Genomic DNA, 24,815 nt, shown 5'->3' with positions numbered 1-24,815 from the left:
ACGATTCAAATATAGATATAAAATGTACATAAATAGCTGTACAGTCGTCGCTGAGAGATATCGCCTTGCTTTGTACATTTACGATATTTGTATAATTTACTAAATAGATTTCATTGTGTAGTAACGTATACCTATTTCGTTTACATTTAATGCTATCTTTCAGTTAAAAACATTTTTTTGTCAATGTGAGACATGATTGCAGCTCTTCGATTAGGCTCTGCAAATTAAATTTTCAGTTATCAATTAGTCATTTAGTTTAATAGCACTAGTTCAGTGATATATTCGGGCGAATAAATTCAAATGAAATTGATTGGTAAGATGGATGTTTTAGTGATTTTCTTTGGAGGCACCAAGTTGGAGTCATTCTGTTTTTTATTTAATTTTTTTAAGTTTTGGATAACGTCAGTGACTCATATCGTTTAGTATATATATCAATTGTTTGTTTTACAACCTAATTTCGATGAGATAAATTAGTCATTTATTGTGCGCCTTACACTTTAACGACTGAGAATTCGTGTCTTAGTAGTGCAAAATTGTTCAATGAAAAAGTGTGCAAGAAACATTTTGGTGTAGCAAGGTAAAAAAGAACTATCGCAGCAGAGCAGCTCGGAATTCGTTGAGATAAAATTGTTTTCTTTGGTAGCAATTAGTGGTTGAGTGGTTCGTAAAAATTGTTTTATCTTTAAAGTCAAGTCTCGCTTTGAGAATTCTTCAGTAGAATAAAACTTAACTTGTTACAGACAGCAAGGATTTGACTAGTATTATCGTCAGGTCTATTACTTCCATCGATCAAAGTATTTTTAGTCTGTTGATTTCAAATCTTGTACTTCAATTTTTTTAACATGCATTTTACTATATAAAGGTCCATATTACCCAGAGCTTGTCATTATTTTTGTCGTCGTTATCGATAACATATGAATGACCGTATATGACATGTTAAAAATACTACTGAAAGTAAGGTATAATTAAACCGTAGTTCAATCACAGTTCCATTACATCGGCATCAAGCTAAAATTATTTGAATTGAAAAGGTAGAACAAGAAATCAGTGGCATATGTAGATTGGAGCAATTGAACCTTCTTTTCATGATAATAAAATTAAATTGATTCCAAGGCGACATTGTCTTATTGAGTATAACAACATGTGTACTGTGTACTGCATACATTAAATTAAAATTCATCGTTTTGAACTTTTGGCTCGTGATTGAAGAGCAATCAGTTGTGTCGTCGAGAAGTATTGTTACTCGATTGAACACTTTTTCTTAATATCTTCAGCGATTTCAGTCTTCAGTCTTGATAGAGCGTCTGATTCGATTAATAGACTAGGGGGAAACTGCGCGAGCAAATACTGGGACAGGTGCTATTTGCTATTTGCTATGGTATCTACCAATAAACGCCAATTCACACCAATAGACACCAGTAGACGCCAATAGACACCAATACTTACCGATAGAAGGAAATTGTTCGGCAATTAATGCTTGCTTATAGTCGTTATTGGTAACTATTTGCATCTATTGGTGCCGGCCCATCGTTAATAAAGGGCATAATTTGAAGTAGAATGGATAAGTCGTTTGACCAATGAACGTCAACACAAGTTATGGTCGAATGTCAAACTTTGTATGGAACGGAGGACATAGCGATTTCATATAAACAAACTCACCTCTCATGAGAGGTGAGTTTGTTTATATGAAATCGCCATGTCTTCCGGTTGTATGAATCGACTATACCTGGTTTTGACTCAGTAACTCTTGGTCGACATTCATTGCAATGGCTGCAAAATTATGAATGAGAATCTGTCAGCTTAACTCTTATCCATGCTCTTATCCATTACGCAATTAAGGATGACTAACGTTTCTGATGAAAATAAATCATTGCAGATTGGGTCGCTAACGTTAATTTTTACGGAATTTTATGCCACAAAAACATTTAGTCTTTTTTTTCAGCTTATCAACGCAATTTTATATTTTTTATTGCACACTTCACTTTATTATTTCGTGGATTTCCTTTGTAGATTAGCACGGTATTTTGGACGACGTAAATATCGTATTCCTGTCAGTGCAAATTTCAACTATTTACAATGGACATTGAACTGCAAGACCAAATATATATTGTTAGTGCTGCCTTGGTTGTTGTTACGGTGGTTCTGTTAATATTCTGCATCACACTTTGTGTCAGCATTGGCCGATTGAAGAAGACTATCAGCGAACAGAACAGACGAGATGTTGCAACAAGGTATGACCATGAAATTGAAATGAAGAACAGAAATCAGTGAAAATGAAATTGCAGAGAAAGCAAATACGCCTACAATAATCCTTCAATTCAGCCAGATGAGGAGCTTCACCACAGGGGTTATCTGATGCATCAAGGCCAAATAGTTCCGCGTGTCATGAGGTATGTGTTTGTAAATTCGTAATCAGATATTTCAATTAAAAAAAAGTCCAGCAAGTGTCATCAGGTAATGAGTCACTTCCGTTGGCTACTGCGAGTAAAGAAACTTCTCTCAATTGCTCACTTAAATCGATGTTAAGTAAAAGTAAAATTTGAATTTCAGCACCAGCAACGGTGGATACTCTACAGACCCACCACGTAAACCAACGAAACCAAACAGTCGCTCCTCTCGAGATTTTATTCCGATCAACGACCGAAACGGTACCAAAGACGCCTCAAAAGATTTCCGAACCGTTTTGAATCCGAATTCAAGTGTTTTTGACGACGACGTCAGTTACAACAATGAAAGTCAACCGGTGTCCAGCAAGGTACCGATAACAGTAAACAATGTAAATAGCAATCGATATACGCCACCCAGGCCATCGCAGTTCAACAGTAACATTACACTGGGACAGAATCAAACTGAGACCAGACAGGAAGGTGTAACTTACTTCAACAATAGGGCAATTGACTATTAACTGACGCAAATCATTACTGAAACATTATGTTACGGACGAACGACAATAAAAATTATTTCGAAGAAAATTTAGCGGCAAATGGGAATTTTATTTCAAAACAGAAAAACATGTTCTGCAGAATTGCATCTGACTATACTTGGTAATCATCGTCTATCGTCATTGCTGTGACGGTTTTTTGGCGACTTAATTAACTTTTGCTATCTCTAAATTTGACCTACTCTTAGTGGAACAGACAGTATGCTTGCAAATTATTATATATTCGCAGCTCAGTGTTCGATAACATTATCGCAGTGATTCTCTTGGTCATTGGCAAAAATTCTAAATCTGTTCATTTCAAAAGTGTACCTCGAAATGAGAACTTACCAAGTTTTGATATTATTTGTGTCTTTGTATGCCAGTACTACATGTACAACCAATGGTTAGTCTTGATAAGTGTTTTTTTAAACGTGTAACTGAACTGCGTTCTTTTGAAAATAAGGTCTATATTTTCAACACCAACCTCCACCACCATCAACAAAGTGGGCATTTGCACAGTCGTATTCCTGGGCAGCTTCTGGCAATAACTTTTATCCAATAGGACAACAATCACAAACCCAAATGGCACCGCAACAGCAGGAACAACAAAGACTGCAAGACCAAGTTCAGCAAGCAACGCAACAACAGCCAATACAAGATGAGCTGAATCGTCAAGCCCAAATTCGACAGGCAAAGGAGCAACAGGCAATACAAGATGAGCGGAATCGTCAGGCCCAAGTTCGACAGGCAATGGAGCAACAAGCATCGCAAGAACAACAAATGCGTCAAGCCCAAATTCGGCTAGCACAGGAGCAAAAAGCATTACAAGATGAACGGAATCGCCAAGCCCAAATTCGACACGAAAAGGAGCAGCAGGCAATACAAGATGAATGGAATCGTCAGGCCCAAGTTCGACAAGAAAAGGAGCAACAAGCATTTCAAGAGCAACAAATGCGTCAAGCTCAAATTCGGATAGCCATGGAACAACAGGCCTTGCAAGATCAATTGACTCGTCAAGCCCAAATCCGACGGGAAATGGAGCAGCAAGCAGCACAAGAACGAATGCTGCAACAGCAGAAAGTAGATCAGGAACGAGCGTTGCGAGCAAGGGAGCAACAGGCAGCACAAGAACGAGCGCTGCAACAGCAGCGAGCAGAACAAGAACGAGCGTTGCAACAACAAACAATGGAAGAGTCAGCATTGCGGCAGAGAGCACTGCAGCGTGAGCAAGATCTGCAACGACCACAACAACCGATTGTACAAAGTGAAAAAGACAAACTTCGATCTAATGACGTCATAGTGCCGAACGAATCCAATGGACACGCTAATCCTAATACTATGAGAATTGGAAATGATGGTTCAAATTTCTTTCCGCAGAAAAACGAGTTTCCACAGGAATTGTCAGATGAAATTGTTCGAAAGGTTATGCAAGAAACTCGTGGTCTGCCAATGAGTAGGGAAGATATTGAGAAAATTGTGCGCAATATTTTACTCGCAACTGCATATAATAATGGCAGAGATCCTAACTCGAATAGTAATCGCTTAAGCAGATATATGGATAATGGTTATGGAGACGTTTCAAATAACAATCAGAATTTGAATGGATGGAATGGAATTGCTGGCAATCAAAGGGAAACATTTAATGCAAGAAAAAGTACTACTAACCCAACAGAACAATTCAATTCCGAAACCGAATGCTTCTTTAACTGTGGAAATTCGCAAAGTAATGGACAACCGATTGCTGCCGCGGCAATGGCAATGGCTCATTCAGGAAATTCACAAAGTAGTGGACAACCGATTGCCATGGCCATGGCTAATTCATTTTTTCCAATAAACAAATTGACTGATCCAAGGATAGGAGCTAATTCATTTACATATACGAGTGTATGATTTAACATGCATTGTTCATATTTCTAGAATGGACAATAAACCACTGGTATTGAAACAAAAGCCCAACCATATCCATATCATTTTTTCTTCATTATACCCAAAATGACAGAAACTCTGGAGGGAGATGTGATACACTACTTCGTTCTAGTGTTTAACATAGCTAACACGTGAGACAAATATCTGGGGAATATTTGGTGCTGAAATTTAATTTTGAAAAGAAAAATTTGGTTCACGGGTGGTGACCGAACCCACAATCTTCAACTTGCCGGGCTGATGTTCTATTGAGCTAGCGTGGAAATCTTCTTTTCAAACCTAAATTTGAAATTACACGAAAGCTGATCAATTGTCGAACTTGGTTTAAGTTAGAATCACGCTACTCGCCTGGTCGACTCACCCGGTTCAATTATATTTTTACTTTGTCTAGTCCAGAGTGGAGAGCCGAAAAATAAACGCCGGCGGCGTCTAGCCGTCTAACAATATTTTCTACAAATTCTTGAAAATTTTCTTAAATTTCTCAAATTTTCTTAAAAAATTTACGAAAATCAAAGTAGAAAATATCTTAAAGATAGGCATCGCAAGGGACATTAAAAGTACGGGTACATTCTCAAGTGACTGTATTGTCCCAAAAAATGAATTTGTTGGTTTGTGTCATCTTTTTGTCTCTTATGGATAAAATATACACCAGCCGCCGAGTTAGCCGACCTAAACCACTGGCGGCGGCTTACGGCGGCTAGCTGCAATTAGCCGACCAAAATCTCCGGCGGCGGCGGCAGGTCGTTTTGAACCTAGCCGCCGTTTTTCGGCGGCTGAAATTTGGCGGCTCTCCAGTCTGGTCCAGTCATCTGCAAAATGTGACTTTTCTGTTGAATTTTTGGTTTTTGTTTTCAGCAACTTCATTTTATTGGACCATCAACATCTAATGGCAAATTAAGTTTTCTCTGTGCCTTGGAACTTTATGGTGTTTTCAGAAAGAACACAGACGTCTAGACATGCAGTTAATTTGTCCTTAATAATAATCGGAACCTTGACGCACATGGCTCCGTTGGCTCCGACTGGTTTAAGCCCCTCTCAGTCAAAGTTTAACAACTTGGAGTACTTTTGTACTGGTCAGTTTTAGAAAATAAAATTCGAATAATTTGAACACGGATCTTGAACTCCTTCGCGAAGTTTTATTAAGCGAAAAAAAAATTAACAAATTTCCATCGAAAATTAGATTCGGTTAAAGAACATTGCGCTGACTAATCCGCAACCGTTGAACATTATTTGAAGAGCACCAAGCTCTACTGTTCCATTAGCTGTTGCTATATTGAATTGTCCGTTATGAGCAGAGCTCATTACAATTTTATACGAGCGCTTTGGATGGATGATAATGGGTTTGTCAAATTCAACAAAAATATCTTCTTCAGAACTCATACAAAAATTGGCCTTAAAAAGTGACTCTTCAGTGAATTTTCCATGGTAAATTTGAAACAAATCAATTTTAATGGTGTCAGGGTCACGGCTGTCACGGCCAAATATGGCTTGTCTGGTAAATTTAACTTTCGCCAATTTAATTCTTTTCAACAGAAGTGGCTTATTGCACGAAAATGTGAATGAATCTTTCGTCTGTCGGAATGGATCAAATCCGGGTCTCAATTTATCGGAAAGTGAACACTCAAAAACGCGTTTTTCATCCCAAGTGAATATTTCGTAGCTAAGAGGCTTTGTTGTGAACAAATCGGATTTGAATTCTTTGTTTGCAATGATCTGCAAAATATCCCGTACATCCGTGATCGAGAATAGGTCAAAGTACTCTGCATTGCGCGACACAAAATCTTCGAATTTCATTCGACGAAAATGAATGAAACGCATCTCTCCACTCAATTGCTTTCGTAAATTTTTTACAATGCCAGCATCCTGCCCTTTCTTTTCGCAAGACTTTTTAGCCCACGCTATGCAAGCATCGAAAATGTTTGTTTCTTCGCACAACAAAGAATCCATTTTCAAGATATGTTGCAGTACAGTCCGATCACAGTTGAGAAAGTCATCCGTTTTTAAGACATCCTCAGCGTTACCAGAAATTTTTCTTTCACAAAATCGCTTCAAATCGTCCAAATTAAATTGAAGAGCCAAGTGGTAAGCCTTACAGACGTCGTTGTTGGTCATCGTGTTTTTTAGAAAATCAATGCACTGGACCATACATCTTTCGATTCCATATTGCTGGACAAAGTTAATCACTTGAGCGATGTTGTCCGATGTCATTGTTATGTCGTCCAAGTAGAAAAACTGCAAAAATTCTTTAAACGCTGATGAATCGCCACTCACTATGTTAACTACATCGCCTTCTGGAAGCGAACCATGAAACATGGTTTCGAAAACATTGCTGCCTGTTGACAGAATCAGTTTGTGAGCTGGAACGCGTTCGATGCCATTCGCTCCGAATGAGAAGTGAATGTCAGCAGTCTTTTCATCCAGATACAATTTATGAATTATCGAAGCGCATAAGTTTGTGTTGGTTGAGGACGAATCTTTGCCGTTATGCAACACTTCGACGCCATTATCCATTTTCATTCGCTTTGCTTCGTTTTGATATTCAGCCATTTTGGTAAGATCTTGACTGAAACCTGCACAGAATTCGTTTTATCTTTAAATATTCCATTTTTAATCCATCACTTCCAAATAGTAGTACCTTACCTTCGGCCTTAACTTTTTCTTTTTCACAACTTTAGCGGTTAGGACATCTTCTCACTTTGAATGTGATATATAATGAATTGCCAGGTATGGCCGATTCTTCAAAATGAGTGCGTTTGAAACATTTTTTAAAATCCTCAGCGGTAACATAAAACAAGGTAACATAAAAGACCCAAGGTTCTGAACGAACAGCAAGAACAGGTTAGGACCGTTAAGAAACTTGTGTGTTAATCACGAAGGCGGTGGAACACAAATTTTGACAAGCCATGACTTGTGAAATGCACTCATTACGTAAGTGTCTTAACCATTAGACCATACCTGGCAATTTACATTCTATTTATTGATGCTATTAAGACTCTAATCACGTAGGCGGTGACATAAATATTTCTCTGAGGTGCCAACCAAGGTTCTGAAAGAACAGGTTAAGACACCCACCAAGGCGGTGACACCAATATTTCTTTGTGGCGCCGTCTTCGTTTACAAAAATTTATGAGACAACTTCAACTTTAGAAAAATAAAAAAATGTAAATTATTTTGTTCAAGTTGAATTTTCACACAATTTGTGATGAGTGCGTTTAACAAAGTTGGTGTCACCCACCCGCCTTCGTGGATCGTGGATGTCTTAACCTGTTCTTTCAGAACCTTGGGTGACACCAACGTTGTTAAACGCACTCATTACAAATTGTGTGAAAATTTCCAAGGTTCTAAAAGAACCAGGTTAAGACAACTCTGAGTTGAGGTGTCATAGCCTGTTCTTTCAGATAGCAAGTCTATGACGATTTCAACTTACCGATTATTTTTTAAGTTAACATTTCACACAATTTGTCATATGAGTGTGTTTAATAAATTTTGATACCAACCGTGGGCGTCTAAACCAAGGTATATACATACTGAAGGTAACGCAAACCCTCAGGGAATAGCAAGAAATACGGATCCAAAGTTTCGGTTGAATATAATATTTGTTATTCCGAATAAAGCTTTTATTTTATCAAAGTAAATTGTGATCATTTTACATGTGTTGGTTCAAATATTTATAACTTAAAAATTTCGTCAAACTTATAGCTTGTTTGGTGGATACCTAAAATGCTGGCTGCGTTGCCTTGTTGAATAGCCAACGATAAACGGTTGTATAAGAATTGTTTTGCTCGAATGTCACCAGTTTCTTCAATTAACATTTTGCCAATTGAATCTAAGAATAATTTTGTTTCCTTGCACTACGGGCCTAATGTTTCGAATGCTAAACCAGCCAACAGAAAACCTGACGCTTTGAGTTTCGTATAATGATGGCATGCTCGTTCAGCCGCTGAACCTGCTACCTTGCTTGTAAGGTATGATTTGTTATGTTGCATCCGTGACATTTGGCATGATCATGTTGTTGGGACTGCGTTGTTTAGTATTGAGTGTTGGCATGTGTTGCAACCTGACAAAGTGAATTTGACTTGTGTCCAACATTATAAGGATTATATTCACCTGAAACTTTGGATCCGTCTGATCTTGCGGATTTGTGTTACCTTCAGTATGAATACCTTAATCTGAACCTGTAACAGGTTATCTGTTCTTTCAGAATTTTTCTCGCTCTAAGAGGGGAGTGGCATCAAAATTTGTAAAACACACTCGTGAAAATTCAACTTGACGAAAATATTTTTTATTGTAAGTAAGTATTGGGGATTCATAAACCTAGATGAATCCCCAAACTGGCTGACACAGATTTTGTGATCCACTCAGTGGTGTTTTAACCAAAGTATATAAACATACTGAAGGTAATGCAAATGCTCAGCAGATCACAAGTTTTACGGAACCCAAGTTTCGCGTGAATATAAGACTTGTTATGTTGTTTGCGTAACGTTTGGCGTTTTAATGTTGTTGAAATGTGTTGTTCTACATGCAATTTTGTGTGTTGAGTATAAAGATGCAACCTAACAAGGGGAATTTGACTAGTGGCCAACATTGTAAAATTATATTCACCCGAAAGTAGGGTTCCGTGAGTTTTTGTGGATTTGCATTACCTTCAGTATGTTTATATGCTTTGGTTTCAACCTGTTACTTTCAGAACCTTGGATATGATCACATTAAAAAGTGAGCGACGTTTAACAGAAATGTCAATGACAAAAGTGAACAACATTTAACAGATAATGTCAGTTATGTCACGCGAAAAATTATATCAAAATCTTTTGCTCCTCTTCACTCAGATTTAATTTACTCTGTAGTCAGTACCCCTCACAAATTTTAATCGACGAATTAAATTTAGTGTGTTGCAAACAATGCTGATCCATCCCTGTGCAGTGTGTACGTGATTGATGTTGCAACGGCCGACCGTCATGATGATGAAACAGAATCTATCATACAAATTGGTACTATCTCGTCTCAACAACTACATTGCGACCAATTTAAAAAATCGATCGGACACTATATTGAGGTTATGGGCAGCACAGTGTGAAAATATTGTCGCGCAACGGTTTCGTCGCGGACAGCAAGTGTTAAGCTTATACGCAAAAATCTGGGAAGACCGAGCCCTGAAGGAACTATTCTTTCGTCTCCGTCGTCAGGTATGTCAAAGGCGAAATTCATTTGTATTATCCAACCAAAATACGTTCGAATGTATTGCGGCGGCGAATGTTTATATCTCTCTTTGTGTTTATGCATCGTTTGCTTTGAAATCAGCAGTGAATGTTCTAAAAATAAATTTTCTTTTTTAAAACTCTTTTAATTTGTAGGTTCATCGTCATGCGAAAGGTTTGATGCTTGGCAGTGTCGGTGTTTATGCGTTCGATTGGGATAGCGAACGAATTACATTGGATTCAATACGTATGCACTTTGACGAAATGGATAACGTTCGGCGCTTACAGAAAGATTCAATCATCTGCAGCAATTGCAATCGACGTAAAATAATTGATTGTCGCGTCGAGGGTATCGTTTATTGCACCTGTTCGAAGGAGATACTCAAATATGCTGCTTGCGAGGACAACGAGTGGAAACCTTATTTGGAGAGGAAGAACATGATTGTGTGGAGGAGGGAAGAGAGACCGGGACTGTATGCTTATAAAGGTTTCGCATGAACTTCCAAAGATTTTTCCACAGTTCTACAATTCCATCTAATCGTTTTAGTGTACGCGTCTTATCCTGATGTATCAGCCGACGATTTCCTATTTGTTCAAACCGACACTACTTACCGAAAAGTATGGGATAAAAGTGCAATCACTCTCGAAGTAGTTGATAATGACCCGACCAACATTACAAAGAGTCAGGTCATTTACTGGGAAATGCTGTGGCCTGTAAGTGAACGATTCGTCGTTGCCTGTCCCAACTTATTTACCAACCGAATTCCATTTCCATTCCAGAAACTGTTCGCAAACCGTGACTACGTATTCAATCGTCGCTACCTGGTTGACAATTCACGCAAATTAATTGTCATTGCAAACAAAAGCATCGTCCATCCGTGCTGTCCGGTTAAGCCAAACAATCAGCGGGTGCGTGAATATTGGAGCTACATGGTGATCAAACCGTCGACAAATAATTTTAAGAAACCCGGTCTAGAATATGTGTTAACCTATTTCGACAATCCGGGCGTTGTGCTACCTCCAGCCATTACATCATGGGTGGCCCAGAAGCAAATGCCGGACTTTTTGAATAAACTGTATTGTGCCACATTGGAGTATGCGAAACAGAGGAAAGAGGACGATGTTGTGGTAAATGTTGCTGATGATACAGTGGCACGAATGGGAAGAGTAAATTGTTCCATTTTAGTATAACTGTTGGGACCGTGTCCTCGATCCAGGCTTTGAATATCCACCAGATCCAACAATAAATTACGAAGAGAGCGATTCCGACGACCGAGGGGATGACGGATCGAATGGCAACAGTCGTGATAAGTCTGAGAAAGGTGAGCGATTTTGGATTGGTTTGTTTGTTTCAGTAGATCTAGTTTTTAAGTGAATTTGTTACGTACCATGGTTGACTTCCAGTCAAAACTACTCTTTAAAAGACGAAAAAACCACTCACACTGCTTGCTGCACTTTATAGTTCGTACATAATAACACTCATGCGTTACAGATTTTAGATTCGCTAATGACGCTCCATCGTTAACAAAATCGAAATCTGACCGTTTGTTGTCTTCTGAAACTCTTCGGTTGGTGACAAGAGCTTTTGATGTTTGGGCAAATGAATGTTAAATGATCTTAATGAGCAATGCAATCGGGTAGGACTTTACCTGAAAAAATATGAATAATTTCAGATTACAGTGAAGTTAACCAAATTTTGGTCGATTTGAAATTGTTCGATTTTTTAAAATGAAATTTTCCTTGAAAGTCTCAGGATCATTTTTCTCTCACAAAATGAAACAATCACAAATGTTTCCATTACGGGATTACATTCTGTAAAAGGATCATTTTTCAAAATCGGCCAAATTCTAGTCAACCAATTGTAGGTTGAAACCTTAGACGAACTATATCTGATATCTGATACATCTCGCAATGAGAATGGACTTTTTTACCTGTCGTCTTAAGAAAGACGCACAGGGGTTTAGAGAGGATCTACGGATTATCTGTGTAAGAAATGAAATTCGATCCACCGTTCATTCAGAGTATCAGCGTTAGTTTCAGTTTCCATCACATTCAAGACTTCATCCGAGCTAAACAGAGCAACAAAAAGCCATGAAACGAGCCGTCAGAACAGTCGGAGCGTTTGCTGCGGCTGAGCCCCGTACATCCATTGCGCACGTGACCCTAGTTCGTCCGTCGCCCTACTCTTACCGTAAGTCTACTGCTAAACGTCGGTAAAGTAAAATTCTTATGAAATGTGTACGTCTTAAAAATTGCGCATAGCGCAATTACGAAGCCTCGTACGACGTTCATTTCAAATGTTACACAAACTACACTTCTCACTGATCAGTGACTTTGTAATTATCATTTTCATCGATTTATATTGTTTTTACAAAAATCCAAAATGGCGGCCGACGGCCATTTTGTTAGGAGGTGGAATAGTACGGCTGCTTTACGTTCGTTAGTTTCTTTCAAACAAAAAAATTCATGAAATTCAGTCAAATTTTACTCGTGATATTAACAAAAAACCACCAACTTCACTGTACGGCCGAGTAGCCACATATAAGCTCACTCCAAGAGACCTAGCTCACGCTCCGGTAAACCGAATTTCATAAACTTTTTTTCCCGGACTGGTACGGTCAATACCTATCTAATAAAGCAAAATCTATCTAAATCCGTTCAAATTTGGCCAGCCTACAAGCAAAAACGGCTTGCCGCCCTGTACCTAGTTCACACCAAGGGGTTTAACTCACGAGTCGGTCATCCAATTTCCATAAACTTTTTTTTCGTCAATCGGTAAATCTTCGGAAAACGTTAAATCACTTATGGGGCCCCAGCTCGGAGGGGTCGACCCAAAATCGCCCATCTTCGAACTTGCCTCACCATTTTGACTAAAAAAAAATTGAAATCGGATTTGATTTACTCAAGATATCGACGTGACAGACGGACGGACGGACAGACGGCCCAAATTTTTATTGCGGATTCGTCATCTATGAACATAGGCAAACACTTTGCCCTTACCGTCTGCTTCGAATTCCATCAATTACACACGGCATCGTAATTCTATAAGCCCCTTCGTACTTCGTACGGGGCTAAAAAGGGCCAAGTTCTACGTCCAAATACAGTCAAATCCCTAGAGTACATGGAGACACCGTTTCGTCCCGCTAGCTTCAGTAAGTTCAAAGTTCATTCCCGCGAATTAGATAATGAAAAGAGACACATTGGGGGAACATCAGGGAAGTCAATGTGTGTCAGTTCTTCAAACAATATGCGTTCGACAGTAAGGTGCTAAATGGATAACTGTTCAAAGAAAGGAAAACGCACGATTAATAATTCGTCTAAGCTTGAAACGTCATTGTAATGAAAATGAGAACGAGAAGCATCGTCGTTATGTAGCTTTTAGACTGAGTTTGTTGAGTCGGTTTTTTGAACAATTTTCTTAAATCGTGACATCCTTTCGATAAGCGAAACTCCTTTGCAAACATTTAGGACACCGTTTTTCATCATTCATGAAAAATAGGGCAATTCTTTTCATTTTATTTATACTCGATGACTGAATTCTGAGGTCGGGCACTACACACCAGCATTTTGTTTGACCAAAATCCGTCGTGTCGAAATTTAATTATTTTCAGTGACGGTTGTCAAAGTTATACTATATATACGCAATATATCCAATTATACTCAATATACTAGATATACGAACTTATATCGATTATAAATAAAATGAAAGGAATTCCCCATAGGTAATGGGTACTATGTCCCTATAGGTCCCATGTAAAAGTTTCAAAAATCGATTTTAAACGAGCCATCAGAACAGTCGGAGCGTTTGCTACGACTGAGCCCCGTACAAACCCGTATATCTATTGCGTACGTGACCCTAGTGCGTCTGTCACCCTACTTTGACCGTAAGCCTATTGCGCCGGTTAAAGTAGTTAAAGTAAAATTATTATGTAATATGTACATCTTACAAATTGCGCGTAGCGCAATTACGAAGCCCCGTACGACGTTCCTTTCAAATGAAACAAAAATTTCAAATCGCCCTAAAATTTTATTTTTTTGAAGGGCCTAGTATCGGCCTCAGTCCGAGGACCCAAATTTAAAATTTTTTCAACTACATTCTATTCGGCCTTTGATTACCTTCCAAATGAAACAAAAATTACGAAAAACGGATGAAATTTACTCGAGTTATATGTGAAATACACATAGGGCCCTAGTAGCGGCCTTAGGCCAAGGACCCAAATTTAATTTTTTTTTCAACAACATTCTATTCGGCCTTTGATTACCTTCCAAATGAAACAAAAATTACGAAAAACGAATGAAATTTACTCGAGTTCTATGTAAAATACACATAGGGCCCTAGTAGCATTTCACTTCTAAGGCCCTAACTCACGGTCCACTCACCCGATTTAAAAAAACTTTTTTTTCCTGGATTGGTATTGACAATACCTATCATTTGCCGTGTCATTTACATTTCCATCGTTTATTTTGCCATAAATATCACCAAAAGACCTTAAATCACTTAGGTGGCCCTAACTCACGAAGGGCCGACCCGAATATGCCCATCTTCGAACTTAGCCTCACTATTTCGACTATCTTTCAGGGAAAAAAAAATTTTGAAATCGGATTTGATTTACTCAAGATATCGACATGACAGACGGACAGACAAAATTTTTATTGCAGATTCGTCATCTATGAACATAGGAAAACACTTTGCCCTTACCGTCTGCTTCGAATTCCATCAATTACACACGGCATCGTAATCCTATAAGCCCCTTTGTACTTCGTACGGGGCTAAAAGTCGAAATTCGGTTTGAGAACTTCATCGAGCTAATTGTGTGGACAACGAAAAAATATTTCTCTCAAAAGTAGGCATGTAACAAAAAGTTCTCTGGATTCTTGTAATTTTGCCAGGACGATGAGAAGATTTTTTTTTTTGAAATTTTGCCTGTTCAACAACTAAAATTTTTGAATTCTTAGACCATCCAGGACACTAAATTAAAACTTTGCACCACGCTTCTGATGTTGGTCGAATATACATTTTTCCAATGCCAATGAATTCTAATTATATTTTTACAATGAAGGATTTGACGAATTTCAGGTTTCCCGAACTAACAGACAGTAAAACAATCAAAAGCAACGAAATATTTGCAAACTTTATTCTTTCTTCTTCGTACTAATTGAAAAATAGGAATTCCATTGATGGGATAGTCTCAGATATTTACTGATTCCTACGATTGAGCTCGATTTATGGAAGGTAAAGAGAAAGCACAATTCGTCCAGGTAGATAGCCCGTGTCCTGTGCGAATGACTGCCTTTAATAAACAAAAAAGTTAGAGAAACGTAGAGGGTTCTACCGAAAAAGAAAAGTTGCATCAGGCACGTACCACAGTCACCTCGATATACTATTTTCGGGTATATTTCGGGTATGTATGAGCATACATCAATTATCCTTTTTCATTTAAATAAACGGAATCAACTGAGGAAATTGAACAACATTTTGATTCAACCACCATTATGTGTAGAGCTATGTGTTACTTGCATGCGCAAAAAAAATATCCCAATTATCACTTTGGTACATTTCCTGCCCGTTGTAACATTGTTCTCAGTGTTGATTACCCGATCTAACAATTTAACCGATATTATATCAGCGATGGTTCAACTACTATCCAAAATTCCATTTTTGTGGAATGGATTATTCTTACTCCTCCATTCAAAACAACTGCCCAGTGTAAATTAGTTCGTCATGGATGCCCGAGCACATTAGTAATATTTTTTCCCAATTTTATTTTTCACAGACAATTCGCTAGACGAACAGATGGATGAAGCTGACACGGCTCCGAAAAAATCTAGTTGGTGGAGTTATCTACTTCCGTATCACTATTTTGCGTGAACTCGATTTAAATTACTAAACTGATGCTGGACATAATATTGGCGTAGAGTGGGGGAGAGATAGTGTAGTTTTCGTACAATTTGTAACTATTTTTTTTTGTGTTTAATTGATTAATTTAAGCGATATAGAGCATGCAAATACTGTGACACATTATACACAGAATTTCATATGGCAAAACAAATGATGCAATTTTTACTACACAACAACATTTTACGGTTAGATATTTTTTAAGTTTAATTAATTACGATGCGATAGAGGGAAAAACAAAAACCGAAACCAAAAATAAAAAAGTTAAATATTTCTAAGTGAACTTGAAAGCGGTTACATAAAAGCAAGCAAAATTTGTTAAACAACAAAGTGATAGGAAATTATAAACATTTTAGTAAACTCAATGCAAAATTGTTTTTTTGTGCGTTGTATGCGATTGTGCAAAGGAAACATTCAACAAACAGGCGAAAAATTGGTCTTAGAATATGGAGGTCGAATTCTGGGTAAGAATCAAAGCCTGTTATCCTGACATTTTCTCTAAATCTTTGCGAATTTTCACGGATTTTCGAAAATTTTGTGGGGCTGGCTAGAGGTGATAGAAAGCTACAAACTTACAAGGTCGTAGCCACACAAGCTTCGAAGAATTTTTTTGAAAGTGGTTTAGGCTTCTAGGGACGATTATCTATCTAGAATCTCAAGAATTTGATTTTCTGAATGCGTTCGATTTCCATGGGTCGTTTTTCAAAAGAATCCCTCTAAACCTTTTAATCTCTTGAAGACAGCAACTTTTATCATCAGATCGATCGGTGCAAAATCTAATACCAATTTTACTCTGTAAAACCTAATTAGCCAGAATGCATAGCTTATATGGGTAACTACAGCGTTAGTTGCGTTACAAATTTCGTCATTTTTGAGGCATAAAGTGAGCTGTGTTGGCTATGTTTTGCGGTAACAAATCAGTCTATAAATTTTCCAATACTCAGGAGACCCAGTGCTTTCATTCCAACAAGAATTGGAATTTTTACACTGCGAAGTGTGTCTTGTGTGATCGAAGAAGTCGGCGGTTAGTTGCGTTACACGTTTGTGACTTTCCGAAATATTTTCACCAAATGTAAACTGATTTCTGTAAACTTTTTTTTTTCCTGAAAGCTATGGTCAAGACGCGCAGTTTAAGCCCAATATGAGGTTGGCCCAAAATTTGTAGGAGATGTGTCTATAAGAGTGATATTTTTCGGTGGTCATTATTGGCCAGAAATATTTTTTTTTTGAAATTGGCGGTTTTTTGCCCCCAGAAAAATTTGCTTTGGCTCAAAACCGTTTAAAAAACTGGTTACAAAATTTTTCAAGATAACCTTGACGAGTCAAAATTCGAGAATGACACTTATCACCACTGTGAAGCTGATTTCACCTACTTCACTCACCCATCTAACTTGATCGAGCCAAAGCTATTTTTCTCGTGAAGTCATATGCTGTAGCTTTCGAATGACACCGATCTTCAGTTTTTATATGAAAAAATTTAATTTTGGCAACGTTTGGGTCGAGGTGCTACTTCCTTTGTTTCCAGTATTTCTTGCAGTGTTTGATGTCAAATCTTTTACTTCTGACAGCACTACAATTGTTAAAAGTTTCCTATGTGCAGAATAAGCACCAGCTGAATATCACCAGCTGATCTACTAACACACACTTACCGCATGATTCATACGTGTTATGTGCGAGCATAGATGACGTTAACGTAGACATGCACTGTGTGTAGGTTGTCTTTATATTGTTTACAATACAAAGTGTTTTTGTTTGAACACCAGCTGGTGATATTCAGCTGGTGCTTATTCTGCACATTGGAAACTTTTAACAATTGTATGTAAAGGAGAACTGTAACAGTGCCACTGTTCATAAAGGTCATCCCTTATCTTTGAAGCTACCAGCTGGTTCACAAACACACAGTGTTTCTAAAACAAACAATCAAAACATGAACTGAATGGTGTCTATACTACACCGATACTGTTTATGTGCGACAACTCAGTGTTTGTATGCAACTTCTCTTTAATTTAACTGCTGGCTTTTACGTTTTCGTATCTTCTCATAATGGTTGGGTCATATAAATCGTAAGTCAATGAGTGCCTTTAGTAGGTAACTTACTCCAGACTATAACGTGACTTTTTTTTCGAATATTTTAATCTAACATCGACTTGGACGGAAGATTTGACCTCTTTTATGGTTTTTCCGAGAATTCAGATGTGAAGCTTTTGGCAAATTTTCAGAGGCCTGCTCTTTACTTCCGACTCATTGTTTCCAAAGAGCATTGCTAATATGGTGATTGTTCATTTGCAATTATTGGCTGTGAGGACATAAACTGAAGTTAGGTCTGGACAACCAAACTGCAGAAATAAGACGTAGGATTGGTCTTGCATGGGCAGCGTTCGGAAAACTCAGACTAATTTTCAAAAGCAAAATGAATAGTAGTCTGAAACGCAAAGTTTTCGACACTTGTGTCCTTCCAGTGCTCACTTATGGAGCGGAAACGTTAACTTTAACAAAAGCATCCGAAGATAAATTGAGAGTGACACAAAGAGCCATTGAACGGAGTATGCTTGGAATAACACTCAGAGACAGAATGACGAATCAATGGATTCGACAACAAACCAGGGTTGTTGATGTCATGGAAAGAATAGCATCTCTGAAATGGAGCTGGGCGGGACATATTGCAAGAAGGACAGACGAACGTTGGACCAAAAAGATCATGAACTGGCGACCATATAAAAGACGAGCTATAGACCACCAGAGAGATGGACAAACGGAATTAAGAATATTGCAGGTACAAACTGGCAGCAAATGGCAATGGATCGTACGAAATGGAAAGAAGTTGGAGAGGCCTACATCCAGCAGTGGATAGAAACAGGCTGAAAAAGAAGAAGAAGAAGAAGAAGAAGGCTGTGAGGAACACTCGAAGTATTCCTTTATCCATACTACTTCTATTCAATGAATGAATGAATAAAGTTTGTTGCATTTGTCCATTCGGATGTGGAGGAAATCTACAACCATTCAATAAACGAAAGTGGTAACAATTTACGATGTAAACATTTTACCCCAATAGGTTATCACAAGATCATTCATCCTAGATGACGACAAAAGGAAATTGTATTCGGAATGCGATTAAAAAGTATTTCTGTTTGTTATGTATTTAACACGAAACTAAGCCAGTGATTCGCTTCATACAGTAACGTACAGAAGTGTTTATCGATGAATTTTCTACGACGAACATCAGAAGTAATTCAAAAAAACAAAACGATTTTTTTCAATATAACCCAAATAATCAGAAAAAAACATGAAAAATTGGCACGTAGCACAGAAAAAAAACTTTTCAAGATAATTTTTTATTTGTGATTTGCATCGTTTCGTTTGTTATGATTTTTTCTTCATTTACGTACACATGTTAAACATTTAATTAAAAAAAAATATTCAAAGTTTTCGTGAATTAACAGTTCATAGACAGGATATACTTGAGAAACCAGTTACTTCGACATATTAGATTTTTCTTTGTCTGTTTTATCATATATTTCAATCTCATAGCATCTTTGCTGTTACTGCGGCCGGCAGCCATTTTGTTAGGACACTGAAATCACTTACTGTCTGAATTACCTTTAAAATAAAGAAAAATCATGAAAATCTGACGAAATTTATTTGAGGTATTATGTGCAAAAAAGATTACTACCTTCACTGTACGCCCGAGTAATTGTCTGTGCTCAAAGCATTGGGCCAAAAGGGGGGTCAAAAGTCTCAGAAATTGATAATTTTAGAGCGGTCTCTTTCTAATAATAATTCTATGGTCGAAACAGAATGTTTCAAAATAAAAAAAATAAATAAAAAAGTGGTCCTGACCCATCGACAAATTTTTTCATCCCATGGGATGTTTTTTTTGTTTTTTTTGCTAAAAGCTGACGACCACTGGGGGTGAGTGGATTGATGACACGGTAAGACAGACGCACTTGAACTTAGCTTTGTATTGACACCACATCTATGAAAAATGGTTTGCAAATGGCCAGGGACAATGGCATCAAAGTTGATGAATTTTCTGGGACACTTTTTGGGAAAACCCTAATCACGGCCCCATTTCCACTTGACCAGAAAAATATTTTTCGATGAAATATCAGCATTGAGCCATATGTCGAAGCACCATTTTTTTTAGAAAAAAATTCTCTAGTTTCAGAGATATTTGGCTTTACGGTTTTTCCTGGAGAAAAATTGCTTTTCCATTTTCCAGACTTTTTTTTCATAGTTTCGCCTTGGGACAAAATTACAGAATTTTTCTCTTAATTTGGTCATTTGGCATGAAAAGTTGTATACGCATCTGTTGTGGACGAAAGATCTTAGGCACTTTCGCTTGTCAACCTCACTTCTTGAGCGGGCTGAAACTCGCGAAATTGCCTAAAACCTACCGTCCACAACAGATACATAATAGTACGTTACGTACCTGCGAGATAAAATCCCCTGAGTGAGTAAGCAAATTTTCCCGAAGGTGCGTATTATATTTGGTATTTACAAGCACAGTTCGCGAAATCTTCGAACAATCGGCTAGCCATGCCATCCGGATTTATGAAGAGTATGGTACCAATCGAATCCTTGCTTCATTACGAGTTCAACGAGGTACATCTCGCCTCTCGCGGAATTGTCGTTTTCGTACTAGAGCACAAGTTTTTATACTTTTAGGAAGTAGCGAGTCTTTGCCTTCCAATGGAACCCTCAACCGTCAGGTTCGCTGATGCGCGCAGGCGTCACTGGTCAGAGAAACATTTTTGTCAATACAGTCGTTGAAGCCAGTACAGCCAATGGTTCGACGTATTTGATGTCTTGTGTGATTGGCCTCTAGCACTACAATCCCCTAAAATTTGAACGAATTCGACCCCTCATTACCCGAGATAATCAGGGTGAAAAAATTTCCACCTGAAACCCACCGATATTTCCAACAGCTCTAGCACGAAAACGACAGTTCCGCGAGAGGCGACATGTACATCTTTGAACTCGTAATGAAGCAAGGATTCGATGGGTGCCATACTCTTCAAAAATCTGGATACGTTGAATTTATCCTCCATACAAATTGTTCGAAGAATTCGTGATTTCATTCTTAAAAACACTTCCAGAACAAATGTTCAAGGAAAGAGAGACCTCAACTCAAAGATGTTACCACTTACTCATATGGATGTGTGTAATAGTTAGGAAATGACCTGCTTCTCCTCACATTTTGAAGTGTTTACGTCTGTTGAAAATAAAAATCCAACACACACTCAAAAAAAGCATACATCTGGAGCATTCATAGCCGGAAATTCAAATAACACTTTCGCTCCAATAATTACCGGTCGCTAGAGGCTCAGTAGCTGTGCTACTCATGCTAAAAGTGCTTCAAAAAACCGAAATTTTTTTGTTTTTTGTAAATTTATAAGACGCAAAAGATCTCGAAGAAGTTGTCTCTACAGAATGACGCCAAATCGAATAAAATCAACAATGAAACTCCAAAACATTATTTGTACCCGCTGTCTTATCAAATTTCACCTTTTTTATCAGTTAATAATGAATGTTTCGAAGAAAATCTCGTAAAATCAACCTTCAAAACGTAGTTACTTTGGATTAAGTGTAAGGCGTTATATGTTTCCCAGAAATAGACAAAAAACATTGTGGTTGATGGAAAGATTGTTTTTCAGTCAGTCGAAAACCAGAGCCTATAAAAGCGTATGCAAAATGCCACTTTAACATCAGTGTTGTGACCTTCACCGGCGTCCCAAGAACATATTTGGAAAGATCGGAATAGTTGAATTGAAACGTTTCAAAAATGAAAAACTTGTGTGGAATTCTACTTGGAAGTAATAGTTAACAACAATCGCCTCTTATTTGAAAAATACTAAAAACTTCTCTTCAAAGTTTGTTTCACCATTGCTGGCACAAATGCCGTTGACTATTGCAGCGTAACCATATGCCCTTCGAAGAATCACGTTGCTTGTAATAATACCGGTACGTTCAGCTCAACCTGTCCACCAGTTCATAATATTGTTGCCATGACGAATGAACTGAAAGCCTTGTTGCTACAGAAACATAATAACGCTCGTATGGACATTGCAAATGGCAAAATAGCAGGATTCTCCCAAGCCGATCGAATGATCGAAATGGTATAGTATGATGAAAACGGTTTTGAATCGAGTGGTATCCAACAAATGACAATTTTATTCCTTAGGCATAAATTTATGCATTTTTCTCGCATGAAAAGTTGTATACGCATCTGTTGTGAACGGTTGATTCTAGGCTTCTTTCGATTGTCGCCCTCATTTTGTTCGGGCGAAATTGCATAAAATCGAGCGTCCAGAACAGATACATAAACAACTATTTCCATTCACTCTTTGCAGTCGTGGGATGACGAATTGGCTAGCTTTGCAGAAATGAACGTTAAAACTTGTAAAATGGAGCATGATAAGTGCATGAATACCGGTGAGCATTTGCGCCCGGGTATTTTATCTTTGCCTTTCGCATTTTGATTTAAATTCTTACATTGACCAGCTGTTTTCAAATACGCCGGACAGAACCTGGGCTTGAGATACTGGACTGATCCCACATCACAAAACATCACAACGGATGTTAGTGTAATTTTCAGTCTATGGTTCAACGAGTATGTAAATTGCAACATGACTCAAATCGCCAAATTGAGCTCCACAAAATCAGCCGATGGGTAAATGTTCCGTTTTGTACCACAAGACAGACGATAATTGTTGGGCCCCTTTTTTTGTTCAGAAAAACTTTCGGTCATTTCACTCAAGTTGTCATGGCGAATTCTGCGAAACTAGGCTGTGCAGTTTCATCGTATGGTGATACCGGTTACAGATCAGGTCTTTTGGCGTGTAACTATGCCCAGACGAATATGATTACTTGGCCGGTATACACTACTGGTGAACCGTGCTCGGGATGCAAATCGGGATGCAGTGCCACGTATCCAGGATTGTGTAATGCAAGTGAGGTAGTTTGAAAGGATCGCCTGTCAAATGTTTCCCGAATTTCAAATTGATTGTCCTCGAATAAAAGATCAGAGCCTTATTACATCCTGCATGTACGTATATTTACCAGATATTAGTCTTAGAAGTAGCTTTGATTATAAATAAATATTTCCAACAACTTGAATCTTGCCACTACTTCGTTCACGTCTGTATCTAAACCTCCGTCTTCAACTTAAGAATTTTTGCAGAATATTTAGAAACATTTACTCTAAAATAAGACCTCGACTATACTTACGCCAAGTAGTGTCAACGTCAATAATTAGAAGATTTCTCGGGATCTTTAGTCTATGAGGCAGGGATTACTTCAATATTTTACATGCGACGAAAACCGTACATTTCATGTTTCAAGCACTACTTTCGACGCCCTCAGCATGTAATAGTACATTTCGTACCTAGATACGAACATATTTCATATTTGACGCAGAAAAAGTGTGACTCAGTCCTAGGTGTGAATAGTTATTTACATATCTGTTGTGGACGGTATATTTTAGGCAATTTTGCGAGTTGTAGCCCGAACGAAGTGAAGTGTCCACTTCAAATAAAGTGAATGATTATTTTCTCAGCCAATATGGCTGGACCCACCATTTTAGGGGTGAAGATGAATATTTTCTACCCTAAAGTGACGCCTCTCAGATTGAGAAAAAAAACCAACGCTTCATAGTGGACAAAATATGGATTTTCGCATCGCTAGCATGAAAATAACTATTTCACAACGCAGGCGTAGTAATTTTCTCACCTCCGATGAAACTATGTTGAAAAACGTTGATTTTAACTCGAGAAACAGGTGGAAATTGCATTTTCTCGGGTGACTTGTGACCCTCGCTACTTCTGGCCACAAACAATAACACCCTCGAAATGTAATTTGAAACCTTTTTGTTGAACAAATAACTATGAAAGCCGATCGTTAGGCACAAAGACTTTTCGTTTCACCATTAGATAAACGGTGTTTAAAACCAAGATTGGTCTCTGATACATCTCGCAATGAGAATGGACTTTTTTACCTGTCGTCTTAAGAAAGATGCACAGGGGTTTAGAGGGTCTACGGACTATCTGTGCAAGAAATGAAATTTTTTCTATCGATCCACCGTTCATTCAAAGTCTCAGCGTCAGTTTCAGTTCGCTTAAAGCTCCAACTCAAAGTTCACCACACTTCCATCGCATTCAAGACTTCATCCGAGCTAAACATAGCAACAAAAAAGTTCTCTGATACATCTCGCATATGTCTGATACCTGATACATCTCCATTCTTATTGCCAGATGTATCAGACAAAATTTCATTTCTTACACAGATAATCCGTAGACCCTCTAAACCCCTGTGCGTCTTTCTTAAGACAACAGGTAAAAAAGTCCATTCTCATTGCGAGATGTATCAAAAATTTCATTATTGTAGAAGTGTATGAATACAGTGTAATGAAATTTACGATTTTTGGTCTCCTAATTTTGTAAACACTTGGTGTGATATTACTAGAGAGCAGCCTTGTTAAAACCCATATTCAGCAGCCAGCTTTTCCTATTCAAAATTATTTCTTGTGAGGGATTCTTTTGAAAAACAGCCTACCGAAATCGGACGCATTTTCCAATCGACTTTTTTTATGTGCCTAGAAAGGACTTCGGCCCTAGAAGCCAAAACCACTTTCAAAAAAATTCTTTGAAGCTTGTGTGACTGGTGAAAGGTGATCAAAAGCCGAAAACTTGCACTTTTCTTACCAAAATTTGTCCGGGTACACGAGCCGTACATGGTGGTGTGGGGTGTCATTAGAAAGGTAATCACATGTACTATTGAGCCGAATAGAGACTCATTGGTTTTAAAATTAATCCACACTGAAATATGTGCAGCTGAAGTTTTCAACCGATTTGCACTTTTCTTACCAATATTTCTCCAGTTACGT

The 24,815-nt window shown here is 38.0% G+C and overlaps 5 protein-coding genes across 7 annotated transcripts; 4 read left to right on the top strand and 1 right to left on the bottom strand.

Moving 5' to 3' along the window:
- The first annotated feature begins 55 nt into the window (after positions 1 to 55).
- On the top strand, positions 56 to 2,984 carry LOC119072454. 2 transcript variants are annotated; one of them, XM_037177678.1, is made up of 4 exons: positions 56 to 577; positions 2,011 to 2,231; positions 2,286 to 2,390; positions 2,551 to 2,984. In XM_037177678.1, exons 2-4 carry the CDS (start codon positions 2,077 to 2,079, stop codon positions 2,903 to 2,905), a joined length of 615 nt encoding a protein of 204 aa, XP_037033573.1. In that variant the 5' UTR covers positions 56 to 577; positions 2,011 to 2,076; the 3' UTR covers positions 2,906 to 2,984. The 2 variants fall into 2 exon arrangements, with proteins under 2 accessions (XP_037033573.1, XP_037033572.1); XM_037177677.1 differs by having other exon boundaries at positions 82 to 313.
- Positions 2,985 to 3,256: 272 nt separating this feature from the next.
- On the top strand, positions 3,257 to 4,870 carry LOC119072138 (putative mediator of RNA polymerase II transcription subunit 26). The gene is made up of 3 exons (XM_037177280.1): positions 3,257 to 3,323; positions 3,384 to 3,966; positions 4,042 to 4,870. The coding sequence occupies exons 1-3, from the start codon at positions 3,257 to 3,259 to the stop codon at positions 4,808 to 4,810; spliced, it is 1,419 nt and encodes a 472-aa protein (XP_037033175.1). The 3' UTR covers positions 4,811 to 4,870.
- A 1,082-nt stretch (positions 4,871 to 5,952) lies between these two features.
- LOC119072453 (BTB/POZ domain-containing protein 3-like) lies at positions 5,953 to 7,580 on the bottom strand. 2 transcript variants are annotated; one of them, XM_037177676.1, is made up of 2 exons: positions 7,479 to 7,580; positions 5,953 to 7,413 (listed from the first exon to the last, which is right to left on the bottom strand). In XM_037177676.1, exon 2 carries the CDS (start codon positions 7,388 to 7,390, stop codon positions 6,020 to 6,022), a length of 1,371 nt encoding a protein of 456 aa, XP_037033571.1. In that variant the 5' UTR covers positions 7,391 to 7,413; positions 7,479 to 7,580; the 3' UTR covers positions 5,953 to 6,019. The 2 variants fall into 2 exon arrangements, with proteins under 2 accessions (XP_037033571.1, XP_037033570.1); XM_037177675.1 differs by having other exon boundaries at positions 7,484 to 7,580.
- A 2,024-nt stretch (positions 7,581 to 9,604) lies between these two features.
- On the top strand, positions 9,605 to 16,306 carry LOC119072452 (stAR-related lipid transfer protein 7, mitochondrial). Its single transcript, XM_037177674.1, has 6 exons — positions 9,605 to 10,026; positions 10,195 to 10,525; positions 10,586 to 10,752; positions 10,819 to 11,166; positions 11,225 to 11,360; positions 15,813 to 16,306. The coding sequence occupies exons 1-6, from the start codon at positions 9,778 to 9,780 to the stop codon at positions 15,905 to 15,907; spliced, it is 1,326 nt and encodes a 441-aa protein (XP_037033569.1). The 5' UTR covers positions 9,605 to 9,777; the 3' UTR covers positions 15,908 to 16,306.
- Positions 16,307 to 21,589: 5,283 nt separating this feature from the next.
- On the top strand, positions 21,590 to 23,061 carry LOC119072451 (antigen 5 like allergen Cul n 1-like). Its single transcript, XM_037177673.1, has 5 exons — positions 21,590 to 21,747; positions 21,806 to 22,050; positions 22,285 to 22,366; positions 22,436 to 22,604; positions 22,667 to 23,061. The coding sequence occupies exons 1-5, from the start codon at positions 21,717 to 21,719 to the stop codon at positions 22,896 to 22,898; spliced, it is 759 nt and encodes a 252-aa protein (XP_037033568.1). The 5' UTR covers positions 21,590 to 21,716; the 3' UTR covers positions 22,899 to 23,061.
- Positions 23,062 to 24,815: the final 1,754 nt, after the last annotated feature.

The sequence above is a fragment of the Bradysia coprophila genome, assembly GCF_014529535.1.
Source record: "Bradysia coprophila strain Holo2 chromosome IV unlocalized genomic scaffold, BU_Bcop_v1 contig_81, whole genome shotgun sequence".
In the NCBI taxonomy this organism is placed as follows: Eukaryota; Metazoa; Arthropoda; class Insecta; order Diptera; family Sciaridae; genus Bradysia; species Bradysia coprophila.
This window is presented reverse-complemented; position numbering and strand designations above follow the sequence as displayed.

Coding starts and splice junctions, on each gene's coding strand:
- LOC119072454 (XM_037177678.1), top strand. CDS start 2,077: ATGGACATTGAACTGCAAGACCAAATATATATTGTTAGTGCTGCCTTG. Junction 2,232..2,285: donor AGACGAGATGTTGCAACAAG/GTATGACCATGA, acceptor ATGAAATTGCAG/AGAAAGCAAATACGCCTACA. Junction 2,391..2,550: donor ATAGTTCCGCGTGTCATGAG/GTATGTGTTTGT, acceptor TTTGAATTTCAG/CACCAGCAACGGTGGATACT.
- LOC119072138 (XM_037177280.1), top strand. CDS start 3,257: ATGAGAACTTACCAAGTTTTGATATTATTTGTGTCTTTGTATGCCAGT. Junction 3,324..3,383: donor TACTACATGTACAACCAATG/GTTAGTCTTGAT, acceptor TTTGAAAATAAG/GTCTATATTTTCAACACCAA. Junction 3,967..4,041: donor CGACGGGAAATGGAGCAGCA/AGCAGCACAAGA, acceptor GGAGCAACAGGC/AGCACAAGAACGAGCGCTGC.
- LOC119072453 (XM_037177676.1), bottom strand. CDS start 7,390: ATGGCTGAATATCAAAACGAAGCAAAGCGAATGAAAATGGATAATGGC.
- LOC119072452 (XM_037177674.1), top strand. CDS start 9,778: ATGTTGCAACGGCCGACCGTCATGATGATGAAACAGAATCTATCATAC. Junction 10,027..10,194: donor TCTTTCGTCTCCGTCGTCAG/GTATGTCAAAGG, acceptor TTTAATTTGTAG/GTTCATCGTCATGCGAAAGG. Junction 11,167..11,224: donor GGAAAGAGGACGATGTTGTG/GTAAATGTTGCT, acceptor GTTCCATTTTAG/TATAACTGTTGGGACCGTGT.
- LOC119072451 (XM_037177673.1), top strand. CDS start 21,717: ATGAAAAACTTGTGTGGAATTCTACTTGGAA. Junction 21,748..21,805: donor GTGTGGAATTCTACTTGGAA/GTAATAGTTAAC, acceptor TTCTCTTCAAAG/TTTGTTTCACCATTGCTGGC. Junction 22,605..22,666: donor TCCACAAAATCAGCCGATGG/GTAAATGTTCCG, acceptor TTTTTTGTTCAG/AAAAACTTTCGGTCATTTCA.